The 23,032-nt window shown below is 44.7% G+C and overlaps 1 protein-coding gene across 2 annotated transcripts in view; it reads left to right on the forward strand.

Annotated features, from left to right (window-relative positions):
* si (sucrase-isomaltase (alpha-glucosidase)) overlaps nt 1-23,032 on the forward strand; it is a 194,663-nt gene that overhangs the window by 3,124 nt on the left and 168,507 nt on the right. The window contains exons 3-6 of one of the 2 annotated variants that reach the window (XM_055646336.1): nt 10,870-10,993; nt 15,193-15,291; nt 15,390-15,533; nt 16,667-16,755. In XM_055646336.1, coding sequence (XP_055502311.1) covers nt 15,410-15,533; nt 16,667-16,755 — 213 coding nt within the window. In that variant the 5' untranslated portion in view covers nt 10,870-10,993; nt 15,193-15,291; nt 15,390-15,409. Of the gene's footprint in view, nt 1-10,816; nt 10,994-15,192; nt 15,292-15,389; nt 15,534-16,666; nt 16,756-23,032 lie in introns of those variants that run through there. The other variant, XM_055646337.1, reaches the window with a different exon arrangement.

Genomic DNA, 23,032 nt, shown 5'->3' on the forward strand with positions numbered 1-23,032 from the left:
AGTGTTGATAGGTAAATGTTTGGGCAAAGACCAGAGATGAAAAGATTGAGGGTATAAGACAAGGACTGAAGAGGGTAGAAGGTGGGGAGGGGAAGGGCGGAAGAAGGTGGGGGAGGAGCAATTGATTAGTTACCTAAATGTTAATGAACCTTGGACTTGTAGGTTTTCCATTTAATTCCAGAATCACCACCTATCATTGCATCTCTTGCTTTTAAAACCTAGTCCAAAGTTTTTAATCCATTTATTAACTTATTTTGGATTAGTTTATTGGCATGTGGCTCAATGTAATTCTTTGTTCACATGAAGCTCATAGAGTAAACATTAAACAAACAGTAATAATAAATAGTGACGAGTGCACAGCAGCAACATGGTGCAAGATTGCAGTGCAAACTGACACAATACAGACATAAGACTAGCAGAGAAGGAATGGGTGACGTTTTGGGTCGAGACCCTTCTTCAGTCTCGACCTGAAACATCACTCATTCCTTCTCTCCAAAGAAGCTGGCTGTCCTGCTGAGTTACTCCAGCTTTTTGTGTCTATCTTCGGTTTGAACCAGCATCTGCAGTTCCTTCCTACACATAATACAGATATATATTGATCTACAATAGCTGCTTATTGTAATGAGGGTATGTGGTGGCATGTCCACAAAGTGGTTGTAAAGGAGGTGACTGGCTTAGAAATGTTACAGCAGTGTGGAAGAGGCGTTCTGAAGTCTGAACACCACCCAAAATGCAGAAGGGAATGGCCAGGGTGGCATGAATGCTTGGCGATACCCCCAGCCTTCCTGATGCAACACACTGTGAAGATGTCTGAAGAAGGGTTTCGGCCCGGAACGTCGCCTATTTCCTTCGCTCCATAGATGCTGCTGCACCCGCTGAGTTTCTCCAGCATTTTTGTGTACCTTCGATCTTCCAGCATCTGCAGTTCCTTCTTGAACACACTGTGAAGATGGACTGGATGGAAGGGCGTGATGAGCCTGCCGTGGCTGTGTTCACTGCTCTGCCCAGGTTCAGGCAATGTAGAGCAGTTGCTGAGTTTTTACATCTTTGTTTTTGAAAAGTGTAAGTTGTACCTGTGTTGATCTGAAAACACTTCACTTCTGTTCTACAACCGATGCAAAACGTCTGGCTAATTAGGCGGCGGTGTCTTCATTAAAAAAATTGTAATGGATTTCTTCTTTTCGGTTAATGCTTATTCTGTTGTGAGCAGTGGCTGTATTCTGCTGCTGTGCGGTGTTACACGTCTATAATGAGATGATAAATGGAGCAAATGGAAGGCTTCTTTGGTTTAATAATGTAGACTGCTTCGCCCTCTTTTAATTAGGCATTGTTTATTTGTTGGCAGTGATTGAAATTGTATGGCAATGTACTGAACAAGGCATTGACTATGTACTCCCCTTTTGATGCTGATTATTGTGGGAACACAATCTGCCAGCATAACCCATCCACCTAGCCCCATGTCAGCCGGTGTCATTGCTGCCTTTTCCTTATGATAATGCACATTTGTAATGAAGAAGGAAGTGAACACTTTAAAAAAAAATATATATATATATATTTCTTAAGTTATATGAACAGAATGAGGAGCGGCACGGTAGCGCAGCGGTAGAGTCGCTGTCCTCAAGCGTCAGAGATGCGGTTTCGACTCCTGACTACGGGCGCTGTCTGTACGGAGCTTGTATCTCCCCATGATCGCGTGGGCTTTCTCCAAGATCTTCGGTTTCCTCCCACACTCCCAGGTTTGTAGGTTAATTGGCTTGCTATCAATGTAAAATTGTCCCAAGTGTGTGTAGGATAGTGTTAATGTGCGGATAATTCAGTTGCCTGATAACAGCTGGGAAGAAACCGTCCCTGAATCTGGGGGTGTGCGTTTTCACACTTCTGTACCTTTTGCCTGATCGGAGAGGGGAGAAGAGGGAGTGGTCAGGGTGCGACCCATCCTTGATTATGCTGCTGTCCTTGCCGAGGCAGCGCGAGGTATAAATGGAGTCAACGGAAGGGGGGTTGGTTTGTGTGATGGTCTGGGCTGCGTCCACAATTCGTTCCAATTTCTTGAGGTTTTGGATGGAGCGTGCAGAACCACTTGCCTATCTAACAGCCTGTTAAACTGTTGCAGTTGAATCAGCCTCCACCTCCACCACTGGCAAGCCCCCACCATCTTTAAATGTTACCCTGAGCCTGGCCATTGACAGCGTGCCTTAAGTTGGCTATTCCCTAAACTCAGCAGGTGAGGCAGCACCTATGGAGAGAAGGAATTGGCGACGTTTCTCTCCATAGATGCTGCCTCACCCGCTGAGTTTCTCCAGCATTTTTTGTCTACCTTCGATTTTTTTTTTTCCAGCATCTGCAGTTCTTTCTTAAACAAAAATATTCACTAAACTCTGCAGACCTGGAACTTTTCTCTCCAAACCTTTGTGCCTCAAGAGAAATATGTGTCTTTGACCCAATGTGGCACAGCAATCGAGTTGCTGCCTCACAGCGCCAGAGGCCCAGGTTCGATCCTGACTATTAGGGGCTGTCTGCCTCTGTGTCTCTGTGCTTGTGTGCGGAGTTTGCATGTTCTTCCAGTGACGTGTGCTATTTCTCTGGGTGCTCTGGTTTCCTCCCGCATGCAAGAAAATGTGTAGGTTAGTTGTCTTTGGTAAAATTCCCCCGAGTGTGTAGGATGTGAAACTGAGGTAGCATAAAACTAGTGTATGTCAATGCAGACGTGTTGGGCCGATGGGCCTGTTTCCATGCTTTATCTCTGAACTAAACGCCTCATCTTGAGCAACCATCAACAGACCTCACCTCGGCAGTACACAGGGAGTCGCCATGGCTCTGACAACGTTACAAAGAGTTAATCGGATTGTCTTATCTTCTCGCGGTGGTGAACGAGGCCTCCTCTTGTTCTCGGTGGTCCCCCCTTTGTTCATATTGTTCCCCATCCTTTGTTCTCGCCTCCGCCCCCTCCCCCTTGTTCTCGGCGACCCTCCTCGCTTTCATTGGCAATTCTGTTGTTTTTCTTTCCCCATTGGCCGTGAAACCTACTCGGCATGTCTGAAGGAAATTTGCCTGAATAAGTCCCATACCCCTGCTCAAAACCTGGCTCGTGCAAGTCCCTGTTAAAGTGGATGCTCACATGAGTCTTCCAGCCCCACTATATTAAGAAAGTATCCAGCTCCTGTGTGCTCATACCAGTTTGACAAACGATATTAACACAAGGCTGATAAATAAGGACTGCAGAAGGAAGGAACTGCAGATGCTGGTTTAAACTGAAGATAGATACAAAAAGCTGGAGTAACTCAGCGGGGCAGGCTGCACCTCTGGAGTGACGGAATGGGTGACGTTTCGGGTAGTTTGACAACCTGGCCAACTTTGGCCCAATTATTCAACTAGGTTGATTTTGAAGAGTTGTACTTTTGTTGCAGGTAACGTTTCTCTATTTTTGGACTCGTCAGTATTTTTTAAATTTGTACCTGTGTTGATGTAACACTCACCAGCACTCTCTCGAAGTTGGTGCAAAGTTATTGAAACCGGTTTGCATCGTGCTGCAACTTTGGGGGAAAAAAACCTTGTTGGTTGTTCCCGTGATGTTGTATACATTGAGTAAAAGAAATAAATCAATTTGAGGATGAAATCTTCACGTTCAGCAGCAACACTGCTGGAAATGTATTCTTGTCATGCCCACTGAGGTACAGTGAAAAGCTTTGTTTTGCATGCCCTCCAATCAAACTTGATAGTGCTACACATGTCAGGAGTTATGCGGAGAAGGCAGGAGAATGGGGTTGAGAGGGAAAGATAGATCAGCCATGAAACATAGAAAATAGGTGCAGGCCCTTCGAGCCAGCACCACCATTCGTTGTGATCATGGCTGATCGTCCCCTATCAATAACCCATGCCTGCCTTCTCCCCATATCCCTTGACTCCACTAGCCCCTAGAGCTCTATCTAACTCTCTCTTAAATACATCCAGTGACTTGGCCTCCACCGCCCTCTGTGGCAGGGAATTCCATAATTCACAACTCTGGGGGAAAAAGTTTTTCCTCACCTCAGTCTTAAATGACCTCCCCAATATTCTAAGACTGTGGCCCCTGGTTCTGGACTCGCCCTACATTGGGAACATCTTTCCTGCATCTAGCTTGTCCAGTCCTTTTATAATTTCATATGTCTCTATAAGATACCCCCTCATCCTTCTAAACTCCAGTGAATACAAGCTTAGTCTTTTCAATCTTTCCTCATATGACAATCCCGCCATCCCAGGGATCAATCTCGTGAACCTACGCTGCACTGCCTCAATCGCAAATGAATGAATGGCGGAGTAGACTTCATGGGCTGAATGGCCTAATTCTGTCCTTTAGAATTTATGAACTTACGGGTTCAGTTTCAGTTTTAGTATAATGTCACGTGTACAGTGAAAAGTTATTGTGGCGTGCTAACCAGTCAGCGGAAAGACTATACATGATTGCACCCGAGCCATTCACGGTGTACAGATACTTGGTAATGGAATATTGTTTAGTGCAAGATAAAGCCTGTAAAGTGCGATCAAAGATAGTCCGAGGAATATCCTTCAAGGGATACAATCAAGTCAAACGAGTGCAGTAGATGGAGCAAAGAGGTAGATGCAGAGTGCACAATAGTACTCTCAACATTACAATGGGCCAGTTGCATAGACAAAGTTTAATGTCTACCATGGTGAAGAGGTGACAATACAAATTAGATGATCGGACAATGCAGTACAAACCATGTATGATGATACCCTGTGCACTTTGAAGGAGCCATGCATTGTGCACAGGAATTGGGTCTTAGTTCACCATTTTGTACAGGTGTCTTGCCATCATGAAGAAGCATCTGCTATACGGCTATAAACACAAAGTGCTGGAGTAACTCAGCGGGTCGGGCAACTTCTGCGGAGGGAATGAACAGGCAACATTTTGAGCCCGAACCCTTCTTCAGCCTTGTTTTTAGTCGGGAAGAAGGGTCCCAACCCAAAATGTGTAAGAAGGAACTGCAGATTCTGTTTAACCCCAAAGATAGACCAAATGCCGGAGTTACTCAGCGGGTTAGGCAGCATCTGTGGTGACGTTTCAGATCGAGACTTTCATCAGCTGGAGATGCGTCTCACCCCGAAATGTCACCTATTCCTTTTCTCAGAGATGCTGCCTGACCTGCTGAGTTACTTCAGTGTTTTATGTCTATTCCTGACCTGAAATGCTGCCTGCCCTGACTTAATTGAAATCTGAGGAGTAACGTTTTCATACAAGGTGTGGTGGGTGTATGGAACAAGCTACCAGAGGAGATAGTTGAGGCTGGGACTATCCCAACGTTTAAGAAACAGTTACATGGATAGGGCAGGTTTGGAGGGGGTATGGACCAAATGCAGACAGGTGGGACTAGTATAGCATGTTGGCCGGTGTGGGCAAGTTGGGCCGAAGGGCCTATTTCCCCACTGAATCGCTGTATGACAGCAATACCTGCGATACAAGCCGACCATCGATGCATCACCGTCGCATTGATGCCGTCCATTCCGGCATCTGTCTGGTCGCATTGCACAATCCAGCACAAAATAAATATTCCAATGCAAAGTTTAAAAATCAAACCAATGCAGCTGCCCTCGTTCTGCTTTTTAAAGCTTTAATGTTTTTTGTGACAGCCTCCAGTCATTCTTTAAATATCTTTTTGATCAGCCTGCTTTGAGCTCAGGTTATTGATCACAGTTTTTGCAGCATGTACTGCAGGCAAACTCCGTCTACTTCAAGAAAGGTGGATCTGGAAAAGGCTGCGAGGCAAGGAGCAGCCGTCCTTCTATGTTTGTGAAAGAACTGCAGATGCTGAAAAATCGAAGGTAGAAAAAAAATGCTGGAGAAGCTCAGCGGGTGAGGCAGCATCTATGGAGAGAAGGAATTGGCGACGTTTTGGGTCGAGACCCTAGATGCTGCCTCACCCGTTGAGTTTCTCCAGCATTTTTAATCTACCAGCCGTTCTGCTATGATGGCTGCTCAGGACTTTGTCGAGGTACGCTGACCAATTTGACTCTTTGAGTGTGTGTGCAGATGTGTGCACGTGCACATGTGTGTGTGTGGGTGTGCACGTATGTGTACATGCACGTGTATGTGTGTGCACGTTGTATCCATCAGAGTAAGTCTAAATTCCATTTCTTGGGGAAGTTGTGGAATATGGTGGCTCAAGTGCTTGACCAGTTGCAAGTGCCAACTTGACTGACCCAGGGGTCAGTTCATTAATATCTGTAATTAAAATCTGAGCAGACTATACATGAGTCGAGATCTAAGGGGGACCCAGTGTGGGGGGGAGCCAACGAGAACAAGGGGCGGCACGATGGCGCTTCTGCGTTACAGCGCCAGAGACTTGGGTTCAATCCTGACTGCGGGCGCCGTCTGTAAAGAGTTTGCCCGTTCTCCCCGTGACCTGCGTGGGTTTCTTCCGAGATCTTCGGTTTCCTTCCACACCCCAAAGACGTACAGGTTTGTAGGTTAATTGGCTTGGTGGAAATGTAAATTGTCCCCAGTGTGCGTAGGATAGTGTTAATGTGCGGGGATCGCTGGTCAGTGCAGACTCGGTGGTGCGGACACGAAGGTCCTGTATCTCTACACTAAACTAAGGGACCGCAGAGAACTAAGGAGGACCATGCATGTCGTCACGAAGAAGGGATGAGTATTCTTTGTAACTTTGTTGGCTCCTTTGTGGCGACTCTTTTGTGCACTTTGTATCCAAAAACAAAATGTTTCACTGTAGCTAGGTACACGTGACAATAAAGAGCCATCGTGGTTTACGGGGTATAAGGAGAAGGGGGATTGTCAAACACTCTGGAATGTGCAAGGGGAAAATTGATGGGAAATGGGCACTGTGTCACATTGAGCTTTGACTCCAATGGGGACGGGTGATTTTTGAGACCGAGGCATGGTATCAGCGGTGGACAACACCAACCAGAACCTGTTGTGTTGGAAGGAACTGCAGATGCCGGTTTACACCAAAGATTGACACAAACTGATGGAGTAACTCAGCGGGACAGGCAGCATCTCTGGAGAAAAGAAAGGATCTGAAGAAGGGTCTTGATCCCAAACATTGTTAATCCTGGCTAAATTGGAGAGGACTTCAAAATGGGGTAAAAGCTTCAGGGCTGCTGGGAGATTTGGTCAATTTGGAATTGCTCTCTGCAGAGCTGGGACAGGCTGTGGAGAGGTGCCCGTGTGTCTAGAGTTTGGGTACAATTTGCAAGGAAAGAATAAGAACATCTGAAAACCCTGTCAATTAGGTGCAAAATGCATAGAATGGATTGGGTGGCTGCAAACCAGACATACACCTTGTAAATAATGTTGCAGAGTTTAACTTTGCTGAGTGTTGATTGGATGAGGTATTGAGCCTTGTCTGGGTTTCCTGCAGATCAGGGTAAATGTTTCTAAGATGGCTTCCTTGCAAAGTCTGTTTTGAACCAAATGTATTGAGCTGCTGTATTATTGAATTATGGAAATGTCTGTTATGTACAGGGTTAATCAATATCTGTAATTGGGTCATTAAGATACCACCCCCATGTGGTTCGTTCCCTCGAGGTCCCCGGACCTATAAATGTCCGCTACCATGAGGTCCAGGGTTGATCTTCTGGGAGAGCGCTTGGGACTGTGTGACTTTCTGGTGTGTCTCTGTCTGAACAAGGCCAAGAGGGCATGAACTTGTCGCACTGACACAAGCTTGATCCAGTTACTTTAATTGCTAACGATCACCAGCTGAGCATCAAACCCGGTTATGAGAATGATGTTGCAAAGGTGCAGTAAAGTTTCATGAAGATGTTGCCAGGACTCGAGGGCCTGAGCTATAGGGAGAGGTTCAGCAGGCTTGGACTTTATTCCTTGGAAGGCAGGAGGATGAGTGGCCATCTTATAGAGGTGTGCAACATCATGAGAGGAATAGTTTGTGTAAACGAGTCTTGTACCCAGAGTAGCGGAATCGAGAACCAGAGGACATAGTTTTAAACAGAGAGGGAGATTTTATCAGCATCTTATTTACACAAAGGATGATGGGCATATGGAACGAGCAACTGGAGGAGATTGTTGCGGCAGGTACTATCACAACATGTAAAAAACATTTAGATGGGTACTTAGATCGGATAGGTTTAGAGAGATGTGGACCAAACGCAGGCAGGTGGCACTAGTGTAGATGGAGCATGTTCGTTGGCAGGGACAAGTTGGGCCGAAGGGCCTGTTTCCACCCTGTATGACTCTAAAATTCCTCATCTTTGTGGCGTTGGCCCTTTCCGTCAGACAAAGGCACAATCTCCATGATCTGACAAAATTTATGACTTGTTATGATGGTAATGTAATAAAGATAATGATTGAAGTAGTTTTTACTCTTTTATTAATATACAGCTGATTCTTTCTGATTTCGTGTTTGCAGAATTGAAACTTTGAAAACCTTCCACTGTATATAGGTCAACACTGCCAACAATAGCCAACAATAGCATCTCTGGTAGCACATGAAAATCCACAGGGGATTTTAAGCATCCGCAATTATTTGTTGCTCAAGTGATGTCAGGGCAGGTACAACACTAAAGGACGGTGCAAGTTTTTTTTTACACAGCATGGTGGGGCCCTGGAACGCACGGCCATGGGGTGGCGCTGGTGGTGGAGGCAGATACTATGGTGGTGTACAAGCGGCTATTGGACAGCCACGTGGAAGTGCAGGAAATTGGTTGATCACGTACAGCCAGCTGAGGTCAGTTTGACCTGGCGTACTGGGTCAGCACAAACAGCATGGGCCAAAGGGCCCAAGCCAGTGCTGCACTCTTCCATGTTCTAATGATCGGGCAATATCGGGGCTATTTGACAAGCTTAGATGGGGATAAAATCACTTTTGAACAGTCCGCCTGGACCCACCTGAACTCCCGGCTGTTAAACACTTTAATTCCACATTCCCACACTAACCTTTCTGTCCTGGGCCTCCTCCATTGTCAGAGTGAGACTGAATGGAAATTGGAGGGACAGCATCTCATATTTTGCTTGGGCCGCTTGCAACCCAGGGGTAAGAATATTGAATTCTCTAACTTCAAGTAACCCTGGCATTCCCTCTCTCTCCATCCCTCCCCCACCCAAGTCACACCAGCTTTCTGTTCTCACCTAGCAAACAGCTCACAATGGCCTGTTTCTCTTATCTTTGTTCCTTTTTTGCACATCTTCCATTCATTTGTTCTATAACTCTCCACATCATCGACTGTATCTCTCGTTTCCCTTAACCGTGAATGAGTCTGAAGGAAGGGTCTCGACCTGAAACGTCACCCGCTCCTTCTCTCCGGAGATGCTGCCTGTCCCGCTGAGTTACTCCAGCATTTTGTGTCTTATCTTTGGTTTAAACCAACATCTGCAGTTCATTCCTACTAAAAACAAAAATGCTGTTTTAGGCATTTCAGGAGACCTCCAGAGGGAGTGAAGCGGGGGGAGTATTTCAGATGAATAAGATTTCATTAGAACTGCAGATTGCAGGAAAATTCTTAAGTTGCGTACAATGAGAAAACGTGGCAGAATCAGTTATCGTGATAACTGACACAGAGGCACAAAAGGAAAACTGTTGTCTTTGGCTAATCACATCTATCAATTGGCCCATCAAGGCAGTACCAACATTGGAAACCAAATTTTAACCAAGTGCCGGGTGAGATAAGAACTGTAATACTCTTGAGATCTTCACAAACTACATGGAAGGACACTAAGTGCTGGAGTAACTCAGCAGGCCAGGCAGCATCTATGGAGAAGTTGTATAGGTGACGGAAGATAGACACAAAATGCTGGAGTAACTCAGCGGGACAGGCAGCATCTCTGGAGAAAAGGAATAGGTGATGCTTCGGGTCGAGACCCTTCTTCCTTTAAAAAGGGTCTCGATCCGAAACGTCACCTATTCCTTTTCTCCAGACATACGGCCTGACCCGCTGATTTACTCCAGCATTTTGTGTCCAAATTTATAACATTGTTTTAAATTGCCTTTTCTGTTTGTTAGCGCTGTTTTTATTAGTGGAGACAGATTTAATATTAACTTTGCATGATCAGGTATATTGCAGTGTGTGCGTGTGTGTGTACTGGCAATGCAGAATAGCAGAGTTCAAATGAAATCAATATTGCAGCAATTATCACTCTGGGTTCTGGATAACAATGAATAAAGGTTAGAGCCTTTAGGTGCTGAAGATCATGCTTGGTAGAAGCCAAAATGTGCTTAAGCAATTTCTAATTAGTGCCTAGTGCTCGAAAAGGCATTTGTCAATTTGGAAGTGCAGCTAAAATAGATATTGGAGTACATGTCTTAAAAAACTAGGTGTGCTATTTCTGCAATTGCAAGAACTCCCTCGCATTTATTGGGGCGGTCATGGTGGCACAGGGGTAGAGTTGCTGCCTTACAGCGCTTGCAGTGCCTGAGACCCGGGTTCGATCCTGACTACGGGTGCTGTCTGTACGGAGTTTGTACGTTCTCCTCGTGACCGCGTGGGTTGTCCCCGGATGCCCCGGTTTCCTTCCACACTCCAAAGACGTACAGGTATGTAGGTTAATTGGCTTGGTGTATGTGTTAACTGTCCCTAGTGTGAATAGGGCGGTGCTAATGTGCGGGGTCGGTGGGCCGAAGGGCTTGTTTCCGAGCTGTTTCTCTAAACTAAATTATATAATAACAGAAAGAAAAAGTGAATAATTAATAGTTTAAGTGTTGAGTCGCTGCATTTTTTGTGCAGAGATGCTCCTCCTACAGTTTTAGGTGCAGGTCAAAAACCTTGTCGCACATTAAACGCATGTAACATTTTAACTTCCTATTAGTGTTTAAGTCCACGAAAGTCGAGGGTAATAGGTGGGAGATAAGCTATCTTGTGATTTTTATTGTCCAATTTTCTTCACTTTTTAAAATTTAGGTGCAATTTGTGTTATGTAACAGGAAGTGTCACTCATGGTTCAATATAAAATGCCAATCTCGTGAGCAGCGCATCCTCGAGTCACTAACAAAAGTCGGAGCAAGAGGGGCATCTCTCAGTAACAGTAAGCGTTTTAATTTCTCCTTTTAAACTTATTTAATCAACGTTGATCCACTTGGGTTCCAGCCAGATCACCTGCTAATTTGTTTGTCTATTTTGTTCCACTCTGTTGAGAATGATTCCACTTTTAAATTGGTCTGATAAGGCATCTTTGAACAAATGTTTGAATAATTTGGGCTTCATCTTCTGTTTTATGACTTTGTGTATATCTAGTTACTATAATTGTGCTTTTAAAGTACTTTTCCCTTTCAGGTAGTGTACATGTGGTTGCTCCGGGCAGGAGACTTTGAAATTCAATTGCTTTCTATCATTATGCAAGAGACAATATAAACTTGAGTTTACCAGTCGAGCCGTGTTTTGGCTCGACAGCAGATGTTTGTGTACATCAATCTGAGATAAAATGCTAATATGCAACCTATTGGTTTCTTTGCAAGTTAGTTATTCCCAGACATGGGTAAACATTCCCCATGCAATACACGGTGGTTTGGAAAATGAGGGGAGAGAAGGCAGGTAGACACAAAATGCTGGGGTAACTCAGTGGGACAGGCAGTTCGTTGAAGTCCCTCTCTATCGCTCCCCCACCCATGTTGCACCAGCCTCCTTTTCCCCCTACAAACAGCTTACAATGGCCTGTTCCCTTTATCATCGTTTTCTTTTTGCATATCTTTCATTCATTGTTCTTTATTTCTCCACATCACCGTCTATCTCTCGTTTCCCTTATCCCTCACCAGTCTGAAGAAGGGTCTCGACCTGAAACGTCACCCATTCCTTCTCTCCAGAGATACTGCCTGTCCCGCTGAGTTACTCCAGCATTTTGTGTCTATCTTCGATTCAAACCAGCATCTGCCGTTCTTGCCTACACACCGAGAGAAGGGAGAGACGGACAAGCTATTGAGGGAGGGAGGGAGGGGAAGAGTGTGAGGGTGCGTTCACCGAGGAATGAAAGGAGTAATTCTCCAATATTAACTTTGTTAAGGATCATAGTGGAAGAAGGTTTGTGCTTCGTTATTGAAAGCACCATCCGCTGTAACCACACTGCATTCTTCACGCGGAACCAAACTTCCTGTGGCTGTCAACATTTCTGTAGCAAAAAGAAGGTACAAGAGCTTGAAAACTGTAACGTCCAGGTTCAGGAACAGCTTCTTCCCTACAGCCATCAGGCTATTAAGCATTACAACCTCCAATAAGCTCTGAACTGCAGAGACTATTATTGGACTATGTGTTTTTTATGTGTATGTATATGTGGGTGTGTGTGGTGTGTGTGTGTGTATGTAAATATATGCATGTGCACACATACTGAACTTTTTTTCTCGTTTATGATATTGTTTACAGTGTACTATGTTTACATATTCTGTTGTGCTGATGCAAGTAAGAATTTAATTGTTCTATCTGAGATATGGCAATAAATCACGCTTGACTCTTGGGCTTGTTCCAGAATGAGACATGACATAGAAACATAGAAATTAGGTGCAGGAGTAGGCCATTCGGCCCATCGAGCCTGCACCGCCATTCAATATGATCATGGCCGATCATCCAACTCAGTATCCCGTACCTGCCTTCTCACCATACCCTCTGATCCCCTTAGCCACAAGGGCCACATCTAACTCCCTCTTAAATATAGCCAATGAACTGGCCTCGACTACCCTCTGTGGCAGCGAGTTCCAGAGATTCACCACTCTCTGTGTGAAAAAAGTTCTTCTCATCTCGGTTTTAAAGGATTTCCCCCTTATCCTTAAACTGTGACCCCTTGTCCTGGACTTCCCTAACATCGGGAACAATCTTCCTGCATCTAGCCTGTCCAACCACCTTAAGAATTTTGTAAGTTTCTATAAGATCCCCTCTCAATCTCCTAAATTCTAGAGAGTATAAACCGAGTCTATCCAGTCTTTCTTCGTAAGACAGTCCTGACATCCCAGGAATCAGTCTGGTGAACCTTCTCTGCACTCCCTCTATGGCAATAATGTCCTTCCTCAGATTTGGAGACCAAAACTGTACGCAATACTCCAGGTGTGGTCTCACCAAGACCCTGTACAACTGCAGTAGAACCTCCCTGCTCCTATACTCAAATCCTTTTGCTGTGAAAGCTAACATACCATTCGCTTTCTTCACTGCCTGCTGCACCTGCATGCCTACTTTCAATGACTGGTGTACCATGACACCCAGGTCTCACTGCATCTCCCCTTTTCCTAGTCGGCCACCATTTAGATAATAGTCTGCTTTCCTGTTTTTGCCACCAAAATGGATAACCTCACATTTATCCACATTATACTGCATCTGCCAAACATTTGCCCACTCACCCAACCTATCCAAGTCACCTTGCAGTCTCCTAGCATCCTCCTCACAGCTAACACTGCCCCCCAGCTTAGTGTCATCCGCAAACTTGGAGATATTGCCTTCAATTCACTCATCCAGATCATTAATATATATTGTAAATAGCTGGGGTCCCATCACTGAGCCTTGCGGTACCCCACTAGTCACTGCCTGCCATTGTGAAAAGGACCCGTTTACTCCTACTCTTTGCTTCCTGTCTGCCAGCCAGTTCTGTATCCACATCAATACTGAACCCCCAATGCTGTGTGCTTTAAGTTTGTATACTAATCTCTTATGTGGGACCTTGTCGAAAGCCTTCTGGAAGTCCAGATACATCACATCCACTGGTTCTCCCCTATCCACGCTACTAGTTACATCCTCAAAAAATTCTATAAGATTCGTCAGACATGATTTACCTTTCGTAAACATGCTGACTTTGTCCAATGATTTCACCACTTTCCAAATGTGCTGCTATCCCATCTTTAATAACTGACTCTAGCAGTTTCCCCACTACCGATGTTAGACTAACTGGTCTGTAATTCCCCGTTTTCTCTCTCCCTCCCTTCTTAAAAAGTGGGGTTAAGTTTGCTACCCGCCAATCTTCAGGAACTACTCCAGAATCTAATGAGTTTTGAAAGATTATTACTAATGCATCCACTATTTCTGGAGCTACTTCCTTAAGTACTCTGGGATGCAGCCTATCTGGCACTGGGGATTTATCGGCCTTTAATCCATTCAATTTACCCAACACCACTTCCCGGCTAACCTGGATTTCACTCAATTCCTCCAACTCCTTTGACCCGCGGTCCCCTGCTATTTCCGGCAGATTATTTATCTCTTCCTGACATTTTGCAACATTTCACCATTTTCCACCCTTTGGACCTGTTATCAAACTCGTGAACTAACCCTGTCATAAGTTGGAGATGAATACCCAGTCTTCCAACCTACCTCATTGCAGCCTTTGCACTTTTTTCTTACCTGCACTTTCTCTGCAGCTACTGCACTCCTCATTCTATTTATTTTCTTTTGCATGCATTGATGCCCTTGCGTGTGGCATGATTTTCTTGGATAGGACGCAAAACAACATTTTTCACTGTATTTAGATACAGGTGACAATACTAATCCAATATGAATAGAAATACCGAGTTATTGCATTAAGGAGACGTGGTTAGAGACGTGGCTATATTTTATTATGTCTCACAGCATGGACGGAAATGATGTAAGGAACCATGCTTACATTTACTAAGCCAATTAACCTACAAACCTGTGCGTCTTTGGAGTGAGAGAGGAAACCGAATATCTCTGAGAAAACCCACGCAGATCGCGTAGAGAACGTACAAACTCTGTACAGAGAGCACCCGTAGTCAGGATCAAACTCGGGTCTCCGGCAATGCATTCGCTGTAAGGCAGCAACTCTACCGCTGCACCACCATGGCCGTCCAATTTGTTGCACGCATGGTATCCTCCTCATTGGCCTAAGCTCGTTCCACATAATCTGTGGCCATGTCACCAGCAGAGAGACTGGTGTCTGGCTTCACCATGCTGGCTCTAACATCACCAGCACACTGGACCGTCAGAATAAAGGCAGTGCGACTACAGTCAGTGCACCAGGCACTGATCTGAATGACATGCCACCCACCCACGGCTGTTTTTGTACATATGTCTTTAAAGAGATGGAACTCGTTGACACTCCGAGTCTGTGCCGACCGACCAATTTTGCATTTCAGTCTTAGAACGGATTTTGTAACTTTGTCGGTGCCAGACCCGTAGCGACCCCTTGCGTGCTTTGTGTTTTGTACGCAAAATCAATTTTGCTGTACACTTGACAATAAGTATTATTGAATTGATCAAATGACATTTAATGGCTCATTTTTGTGCTTTAATTGTGTTTAGATTCATCTAAGGACATTACCAGTTGAAAAAAACTTGAAGAGTGGAATGAATGATATACAGCAGTAGAAAGACCTACCTATCCCAATATTGTAACAGAAGGTACTAATGAAGTGTATCAAGTGTTGAAAATAAGTCTGTGTGTTCCTCACCTCTTATATCTCGATGTTTTAATCTGTTCTCATTTATTTCCTGATTAGGTTATTGCTTGCACTGAGAAATGGCAAGAAAATTTTCTAATTTGGAAATTTTACTGTTTGTTTTGTTCACCTTGGTGCTTGCCGTGGCCATTGTGTTATGCGTGCTTTTGGCCACTAACCAACAACCAAATACGCCCCCTCCAGGTAAATTGTTTTTTAAAAAAGCTTGTCATTTAGTTTTATCAGCTATTGGTTTAGAATGAAACCACGTGGAGCTGCTGCCTCACACCGCCAGAGATCCGGGTTCGATCCTGACCTCGGGCACTGTCTCTGTGGAGTTTGCACGTGGAGTCTCCCTGTGACCGCGTGGGTTTCCTCCGGGTGCGCCGGTTTCCTTCCACATCCCAAAGACGAGTGGGTTTGTAGGTTAATTGGTTTCTGTAAATTGACCCGAGTGTGTTGATGAGAATGTGAGGTAACGAAGAACTAGTATGAACAGGTGACCGATGGTCAGCATGGATTCAGTGGGCCGAAGGGCCTGTTTCCTTGCTATATCTAAACTGATCTAAACAATGATGATGGCATGTCCTAACTTAAAGGACATTGTGTTATGCTGTGTGCATGGTATTGAATGATACTTTTTAAAATCTACATTAGCAGTAGGATTCCCTATTTTGCAAGTCATAATTTTACACCATAGTGATAGTCATACAGTGTGGAAATGGGCCCTTCGGTCCAACTTGCCCACACCAACCAAGGGCGGCACGGTGGCACAGCGGTAGAGTTGCTGACATACAGCGCCTACAGCACCAGAGACCCGGGTTCGATCCTGACTATGGGTGCTGTCTGTACGGAGTTTGTACGTTCTCCTCGTGACTGTGTGGGTTTTTTCTGAGATCTTCAGTTTCCTCCCACACTCCAAAGACGTGCAGGTTTTTAGGTTAATTGGCTTGGTATAATTGTAAATTGTTCCTGGTGAGTGTAGGATAGTGTTAATGTGCAGGGATCGCTAATCGGCACGGACTCAGTGGGCTGAAGGGCCTGTTTCTGCGCTGTATCACTAACCTAAACCTACCCACTTGTCCCATCTTCACTAGTCCTACCAGCCTGCATTTGGCCCACCAACATCTAGATCTTTAGGCGATATTTGATAAGCTAAATTTCTTGTGTGGTGAAGAAATTAAATTAAGAGTTAGATTTTGAAGGATTTGTTTTCCACCGTTTTAACTGCTATCAATTACCTCCGTTGAAAATGTAATATGGGAATCTCTTTATTTAAGATATTTGGTATCCGATCATTTGTCTTTGATTTTGCTGATACTCTGTATCTTCCACAGACGAAACCCAGCCTTTCTTTCCTTACTGTCCATTCAATGTTCATGATAGTGATCGAATTGACTGCTTTCCAGAGCATGGGTCCACAAAGGTAGGGTTAGAAAACATCTTTAAAAACTTTCTGTGAACTTGTGTGCAAAAAGATGTCAGGCTATTTTGAGCAAGACACCGTTACAGTAACATGAGCAAAGCACAATGGGCGGGATGATCTGACAGCCCAGCGGTATGAATATTGACTTCTCTAACTTCAAGAAACCCTTGCTTTCTCTGCTTTCCGTATGTCTGTGCTTCCTTCTCCCCTGACTCTCAGTCTGACGAAGAGTCTCGACCCGAAATGTCACCCATTCTTATTATCCAGAGATGCTGCCTGTTCTGCTGAGTTACTCCAGCAGTTTGTGTCTATTTTTGGGCAGGAGTAACTCAGCGGGTCAGGCAGCATCTCTGGAGGATATGGATAGGGGTTGAGATTCCTTCTTGGTAACAACCCACTTTCAAACGCACAAGTCTCAACATTTATTGCTGGGTCTTGATGAATCTCCCCAGAAATGATTCGTAAGTTGATTCACAGGATGTTTGAAACAAATATATTATGGAGGCATGTTTGAGGTTAATGTCCTCATTTTGGTGTACAACATGAAAGGTGTATCATTGAAAAGCTAATGTGTACAGCTTTGAACTAACGGATAAAAGTGAGATAATCATTCTCATTTGCAGATAACTTCTCTGATCTTTTGCGTTAAATCCTGATCTGAAAAGAACATTTCTCTTGGTTCTTGGTTATAATTAGCTGCACACCTGATGATATCTCATTCACCGAAGAATGAGTGTTTTAGAAACTAATGCCCCTGTCCCACTTAGGAAACCTAAACGGAAACCACTGGAGACTTTGTGCCCCACCCAAGGTTTCCGTGCGGTTCCCGGAGGTTGCAGGTGGTTGCCGGAGGTTGCAGGTGGTGGAAGCAAGTAGGGAGACTGACAAAAAACCTCCAGGAACCGCACGGAAACCTTGGGTGGGGCGCAAAGTCTCCGGAGGTTTCCGTTCAGGTTTCCTGTGGGACAGGGGCATTACTAGTTATTTTCGTGACTGCAGAATTGTCTCGTCCTGAAACGTCACCTATTCCTTTTCTCCAGAGATGTTGCCCGTCCCGCTGAGTTACTCCAGCATTTTGTGCCTATCTGTAGTGGATGATGGGGTTGGTTAAGATTGATGCTGGTTTAAATACCGCTGATAAGTTAAATTTCAATGTGTTTTTCCTGCATTAATTAATGTCATTCGCATGAAAGTAGTCTAATCTTAGTTTATTGTATTTGTTTTTGTAAGGTTTATAGTGATAACTAATTGGTCTGGCTCAGCAGTAGAGTTGCTGCCTTACAACACAAGAAACATAGAAAATTAGTTGCAGGAGTAGGCCATTCGGCCCTTCGAGCCAGCGTTCAATATGATCATAACTGATCATCTAAAATCAGTACCCCGTTCCTGCATTTTCCCCATATCCCTTGATTCCTTTAGCCCTAAGAGCTCTCTCTTGAAAACATCCAGTGAATTGGCCTCAACTGCATTCTGGGGCAGAGAATTCCACAGATTCACAACTCTCTGGGTGAAGAAGTTTTTCCTCATCTTAGTCCTAAATAGCCTACCCCTTATTCTTAAACTGTGACCCCTGGTTTTGGACTCCCCAACATCGGGATCATTTTTCCTGCATCTATCCTGTCTAATCCTTTAAGAATTTAATGTTTTTATAAGATCCCCTCTCATTCCTTCTAAATTCCAGTGAATACAAGCCCAGTTGACCCATTGTTCCATCAAATATCAGTCCCGCCATCCTGGGAATTAACCTGGTGAACCTACGCTGCACTCCCTCAATAGCAATAAGGTCCTTCCTCAAATTAGGAGACTAAAATTGAACACAATACTCCAAGTGCGGCCTCACTTGGGCCCTGTACAACTGCAGTAGGACCCCCTTGCTCCTAAACTCAAATCCTCTCGCAATGAAGGCCAACATGCCATTGTCTTTCTTCACTTCCTGCTGTACCTGCATGCTTACTTTCAGTGACTGATGTACATGCACACCCAGGCCTCTCTGCACATCCCTTTGTCCTAATCTGACACCATTCAGACACTGAGTCCAAAGCATAGCTCTGGGCACCCACATGGGCCCCAGCTATGCCTGCATCTTTGTAGGGTATGTTGAACAATCACTGTTTAAGAAGGAACTGCAGATGCTGGAAAATCGAAGGTACACAAAAATGCTGGAGAAACTCAACGGGTTTCTCAGCTGAGAAACTCAGCATAGATGCTGCTGCACCCGCTGAGTTTCTCCAGCATTTTTGTGTACCTTGAACAATCCCTGTTCCAGGCGTACACTGGCCCTAACCCGAACTCTATCTCCGTTACATTGATGACTACCTCCTGCACCCATATAGAACTCATGGCCTTCACCACCAATTATCATCCTGCATTCAAATTTACTTGGACCATCTCCGACACCTCCCTCCTCTTTCTTGACCTCACTCTCCATCACAAGAGATAAACTATTGACTGACTTCTATTACAAACCCACTGACTCTCACAGCTATGTAGACTACACTTCTTCCCACCCTTCTCCCTGCAAAGGCTCTATCTCCCTACTCCCAATTCCTCCGTCTACGCCGTATCTGTGCCCAAGATGAGGTGTTCCATACTAGAACATCCGAGATGTCCTCATTCTGTAGGGAACAGGGGTTCCCTCCTCCCATCATAGATGAGGCCCTCACTCGTGTCTCCTCGGTACCCCACAGCTCCGCCCTTGCTACCCTTGCACCTAGTCGCAACAGAGACAGAGTCCCCCTAATCCTTACCTTCCACCCCATCAGCCGTCACACACAGCACATCAATTTCTGAAATTTCAGCCACCTCCAGCGTGATCCCACCCCGAGCCACGTCTCCATCCATTTCCGCCTTGCGCAGAGACCGATCCCTCCGCAACTCCCTGGATAACTCCACCCCCTCCCAGCCGCCTCACAACACCAGCACATCAATTTCAGGGAAATTTTTCAGATGTTCACCACCCTCCAACCAGTTCAAGATGTGGTGATCGGCCAGACCCCGAGCGCGGAACATATTTGCTCAGCCCGCCTGAACCACTTGATCTCCATCCATTTCCTCCATTGTCTTGCGCTAAATGATTGGAGGAACGATCTCCTCCGCAACTCCCAGTGGGATCACATCAGGTAGCCCTGGCATCCTCTCTATTCCCCCACCCACGTTGCAACAGTTTCTAATTTTCACCCTACAAACAGCCTCCCCTCGTTACTTTTTGCATATCCCCTGCTTTAACCGCAGAAGATGAAACACCTGACCCCTATACCTCCTCCCTTGACTCTGTCCAGGGACCCCGACAGTCATTTCAGGTTACTTGGCAGTGGATGTTCACATTGCACCTCCTGCCATGCACCTCATCTACTGTATCCGTTGCATTCAAGATGTGGATCACAGCTTTGCGTCATCCGCAAACTGGGAGATGTCACATTTAATTTCAAAACATTGTAAATCGTCCCAGCATCAAGTGCTCCCCACTAGTCACTGGTGCTTTGAAAAGGACCTGTTAATTCCTACTCTTTGCTTCCTGTCTGAAAGCACTACTCCCAATGCCAAAGGTTCTGCACAAGTCTTCGGTGGGGACCTTGTCAAAGGCTTTTGTGGAAGTCCAGATCACAGCGAGATGGTTAATTTAATGAATCGGTGTCTCTGGTGCTTTGGCATTAGTCGAGATGAAAGCACAAATTTCGGTAATTGATTATGCAGTGATAATGAAGGGGGCAAGCTGAGTGAAAGAAAACTGTTTAGCATTGGCAGTGGTGATGTCTGGTGGCACTGGGCCTGTACTCGCTGGAGTTTAGAAGAATGAGGGGGGACCTCATTGAAACATACAGAAAAGTGAAAGGCCTGGATAGAGTGGATGTGGAGAGGGTGTTTCCACCAGTGGGAGAGTCGAGGACGAGAGGTCACAGCCTCAGAATGAAAGGGGGTTATTTTAGGAAAGAGATGAGGAATTTTTTTTTTTTAGTCAGAGGGTGGTGAATCTGTGGATGTCAGGTCAGTGGATATTTTTAAGGCAGAGATAGATAGATTCTTGATTAGTACTTGTGTCAGAGGCTAGCCATGATTGAATGGCGGAGTAGACTTGATGGGCCGAATGGCCTAATTCTGCTCCTATCACATGATCTTATCTTCATGCCGCATGGGCTAAGGTAACATTGATGCAGATTGACAGTGGTTGCTGAGAAATCCCTGAGCACAGTGAGAAATGACAGGGCTTTTTGTGGATTGGCACAGCTCTGTAAGTAATGGCAGCACTTAGCGTAATGCCAAGCTTCTCACGATGAAGTGACTGCTAATGAAGTTAGAAAAATGGCCCAAAATGGATCTGTTTTTCTTTAAATACATTTAAGAATTTATTGCTGATTGCACTTTCGACAAAATCTTTTACTTTCCTCCTTTGCTAAAATAGTTTAGTAAACCATGTATTCTAGAAATGAGAAATGCTTGATGATGAAGTTTAGTGTACATGTATAATTCTCAAAGGTAGACAAAAATGCTGGAGAAACGCAGCGGGTGAGGCAGCATCTATAGAGCGAAGGAATATGTGATATTTCGGGTCGAGACTGGTATGATTGTACGATTCTCATTGTCTGTTTTCATTCACTGTTAAACGTATAGAAAAATGCTGTGCTCTGAAGAAGCAAATGCAATAATATATTATGGCACGGTGGCGCAGCAGTAGAGATGCTGCCTTACAACGCCAGAGACCCGGGTTCAATCCTGACCACGGGTGCTATCTGTACGGAGTTTGTACGTTCTCCCTGTGACCTGCGTGGATTTTCTCCGCCTGCTCCGGTTTCCTCCCACATTCCAAAGATGTGCAGTTTTGTAGGTTAATTGGCTTTGGTAAAATTGTAAATTATCCCTAGTGTGTGTAGGACGGGGTTAGCGTGAGGGGGTCGCTGGTCGGCGCAAACTCAGTTTCCGTGCTATATTTCTAAAGTAAAATTAAACTCAACTGAAATGTATTAGTTGCGTTCTAACCAGTCAGCAGGAAGACAATACATGATTACAATCGAGCCATTCACAGTGTACTGATATATGATAAATGTTTCGGCCCGAAACGTTGCCTATTTCCTTTGCTCCATAGATGCTGCTGCACCCGCTGAGTTTCTCCAGCTTTTTTGTGTACCTTATGATAAGGGAATAATGCTTAGTGCAAGATAAAGCCTGTAAAGTCCAATCAAGTCCAATCAGTCTGAAGAAGGGTCTCGACCCGAAACGTTGCCTATTTCCTTCGCTTCACAGATGCTGCCTCACCGCTGAGTATCTCTAGCATTTTTGTCTATCTTCAAAGTCCAATCAAAGATAGTCTGAGGGTCTCCAATGAGGTGGATATTAGTTCAGGGCTGCTCTCTAGTTGTGGGATGGTTTAATTGCCTGATAACAGCTGGGAAGAAACTGTCCCTGAATCTGGAATTCAGCTCCTATGCCATATGATGTTATGATATTTTGTTTGGGACAATAATTAAAAACTGCTCTCCAATCCTACTCCCAATTAACATTGACCTGCGGAAGGAACTGCAGATGCTGGTTTACATAGATAGGCTGGTTTGCATAGATAAATACACTGCAAGGGTTTCTGACCCCTCTCACCCTGGCCACAAACTCTTTGAATCACTTCCCTCTGGAAGGCGACTCCGGACTGTCAAATCTGCCACAGCCAGACATAAAAACAGCTTTTTTTCCCCACGAATAGTAGCTCCACTCAATAACCAAAAACCTGTAGCCTCCTTTTGCTCTGGTATTTTATTTAATCACGTGTTTAATCAATAATGTTGTATTATTAATGTTTAATATTTTATGTATCATTCGTAACTGTCACTGTATGTCATGCTGTCAATTGTGGGCGGAGAACCAAGGCAAATTCCTTGTATGTGAATACTTGGCCGATAAACTTATTCATTCATAAAATGCATAGTAGCGCAGCGGGACGGGCAGCATCTCTGGAGAAAATGATTGGGTGACGTTTCGTGTCGAGACCCTTCTTCAGACTGACAGACGTTGCAGTCACTTATTGACCTCTGGTGTTTTTAAAAAAAGGTCCTTTTCACCCTGTCTCAATTTTTTTTTTTACACTCTAATTAAATCTCTTCTGTTTCCCCCACCGCAACGAAAATGATCCCAGTGCAGTTGGCATTTCAAAACTAAAGTTTTCTAATCCTGGCAACCTTTACATTGAACCGTCTGTAATGGTATCACTTACTTCCAGTAAATTGATTTGTTCAACGATGTGCTTCGACTTTGGTTGAACTGTATTGAACCGTTCACTTGTGAAAAGTCGAGA

This window comes from Leucoraja erinacea, chromosome 14 (genome assembly GCF_028641065.1).
Source record: "Leucoraja erinacea ecotype New England chromosome 14, Leri_hhj_1, whole genome shotgun sequence".
NCBI classification, from domain to species: Eukaryota; Metazoa; Chordata; class Chondrichthyes; order Rajiformes; family Rajidae; genus Leucoraja; species Leucoraja erinaceus.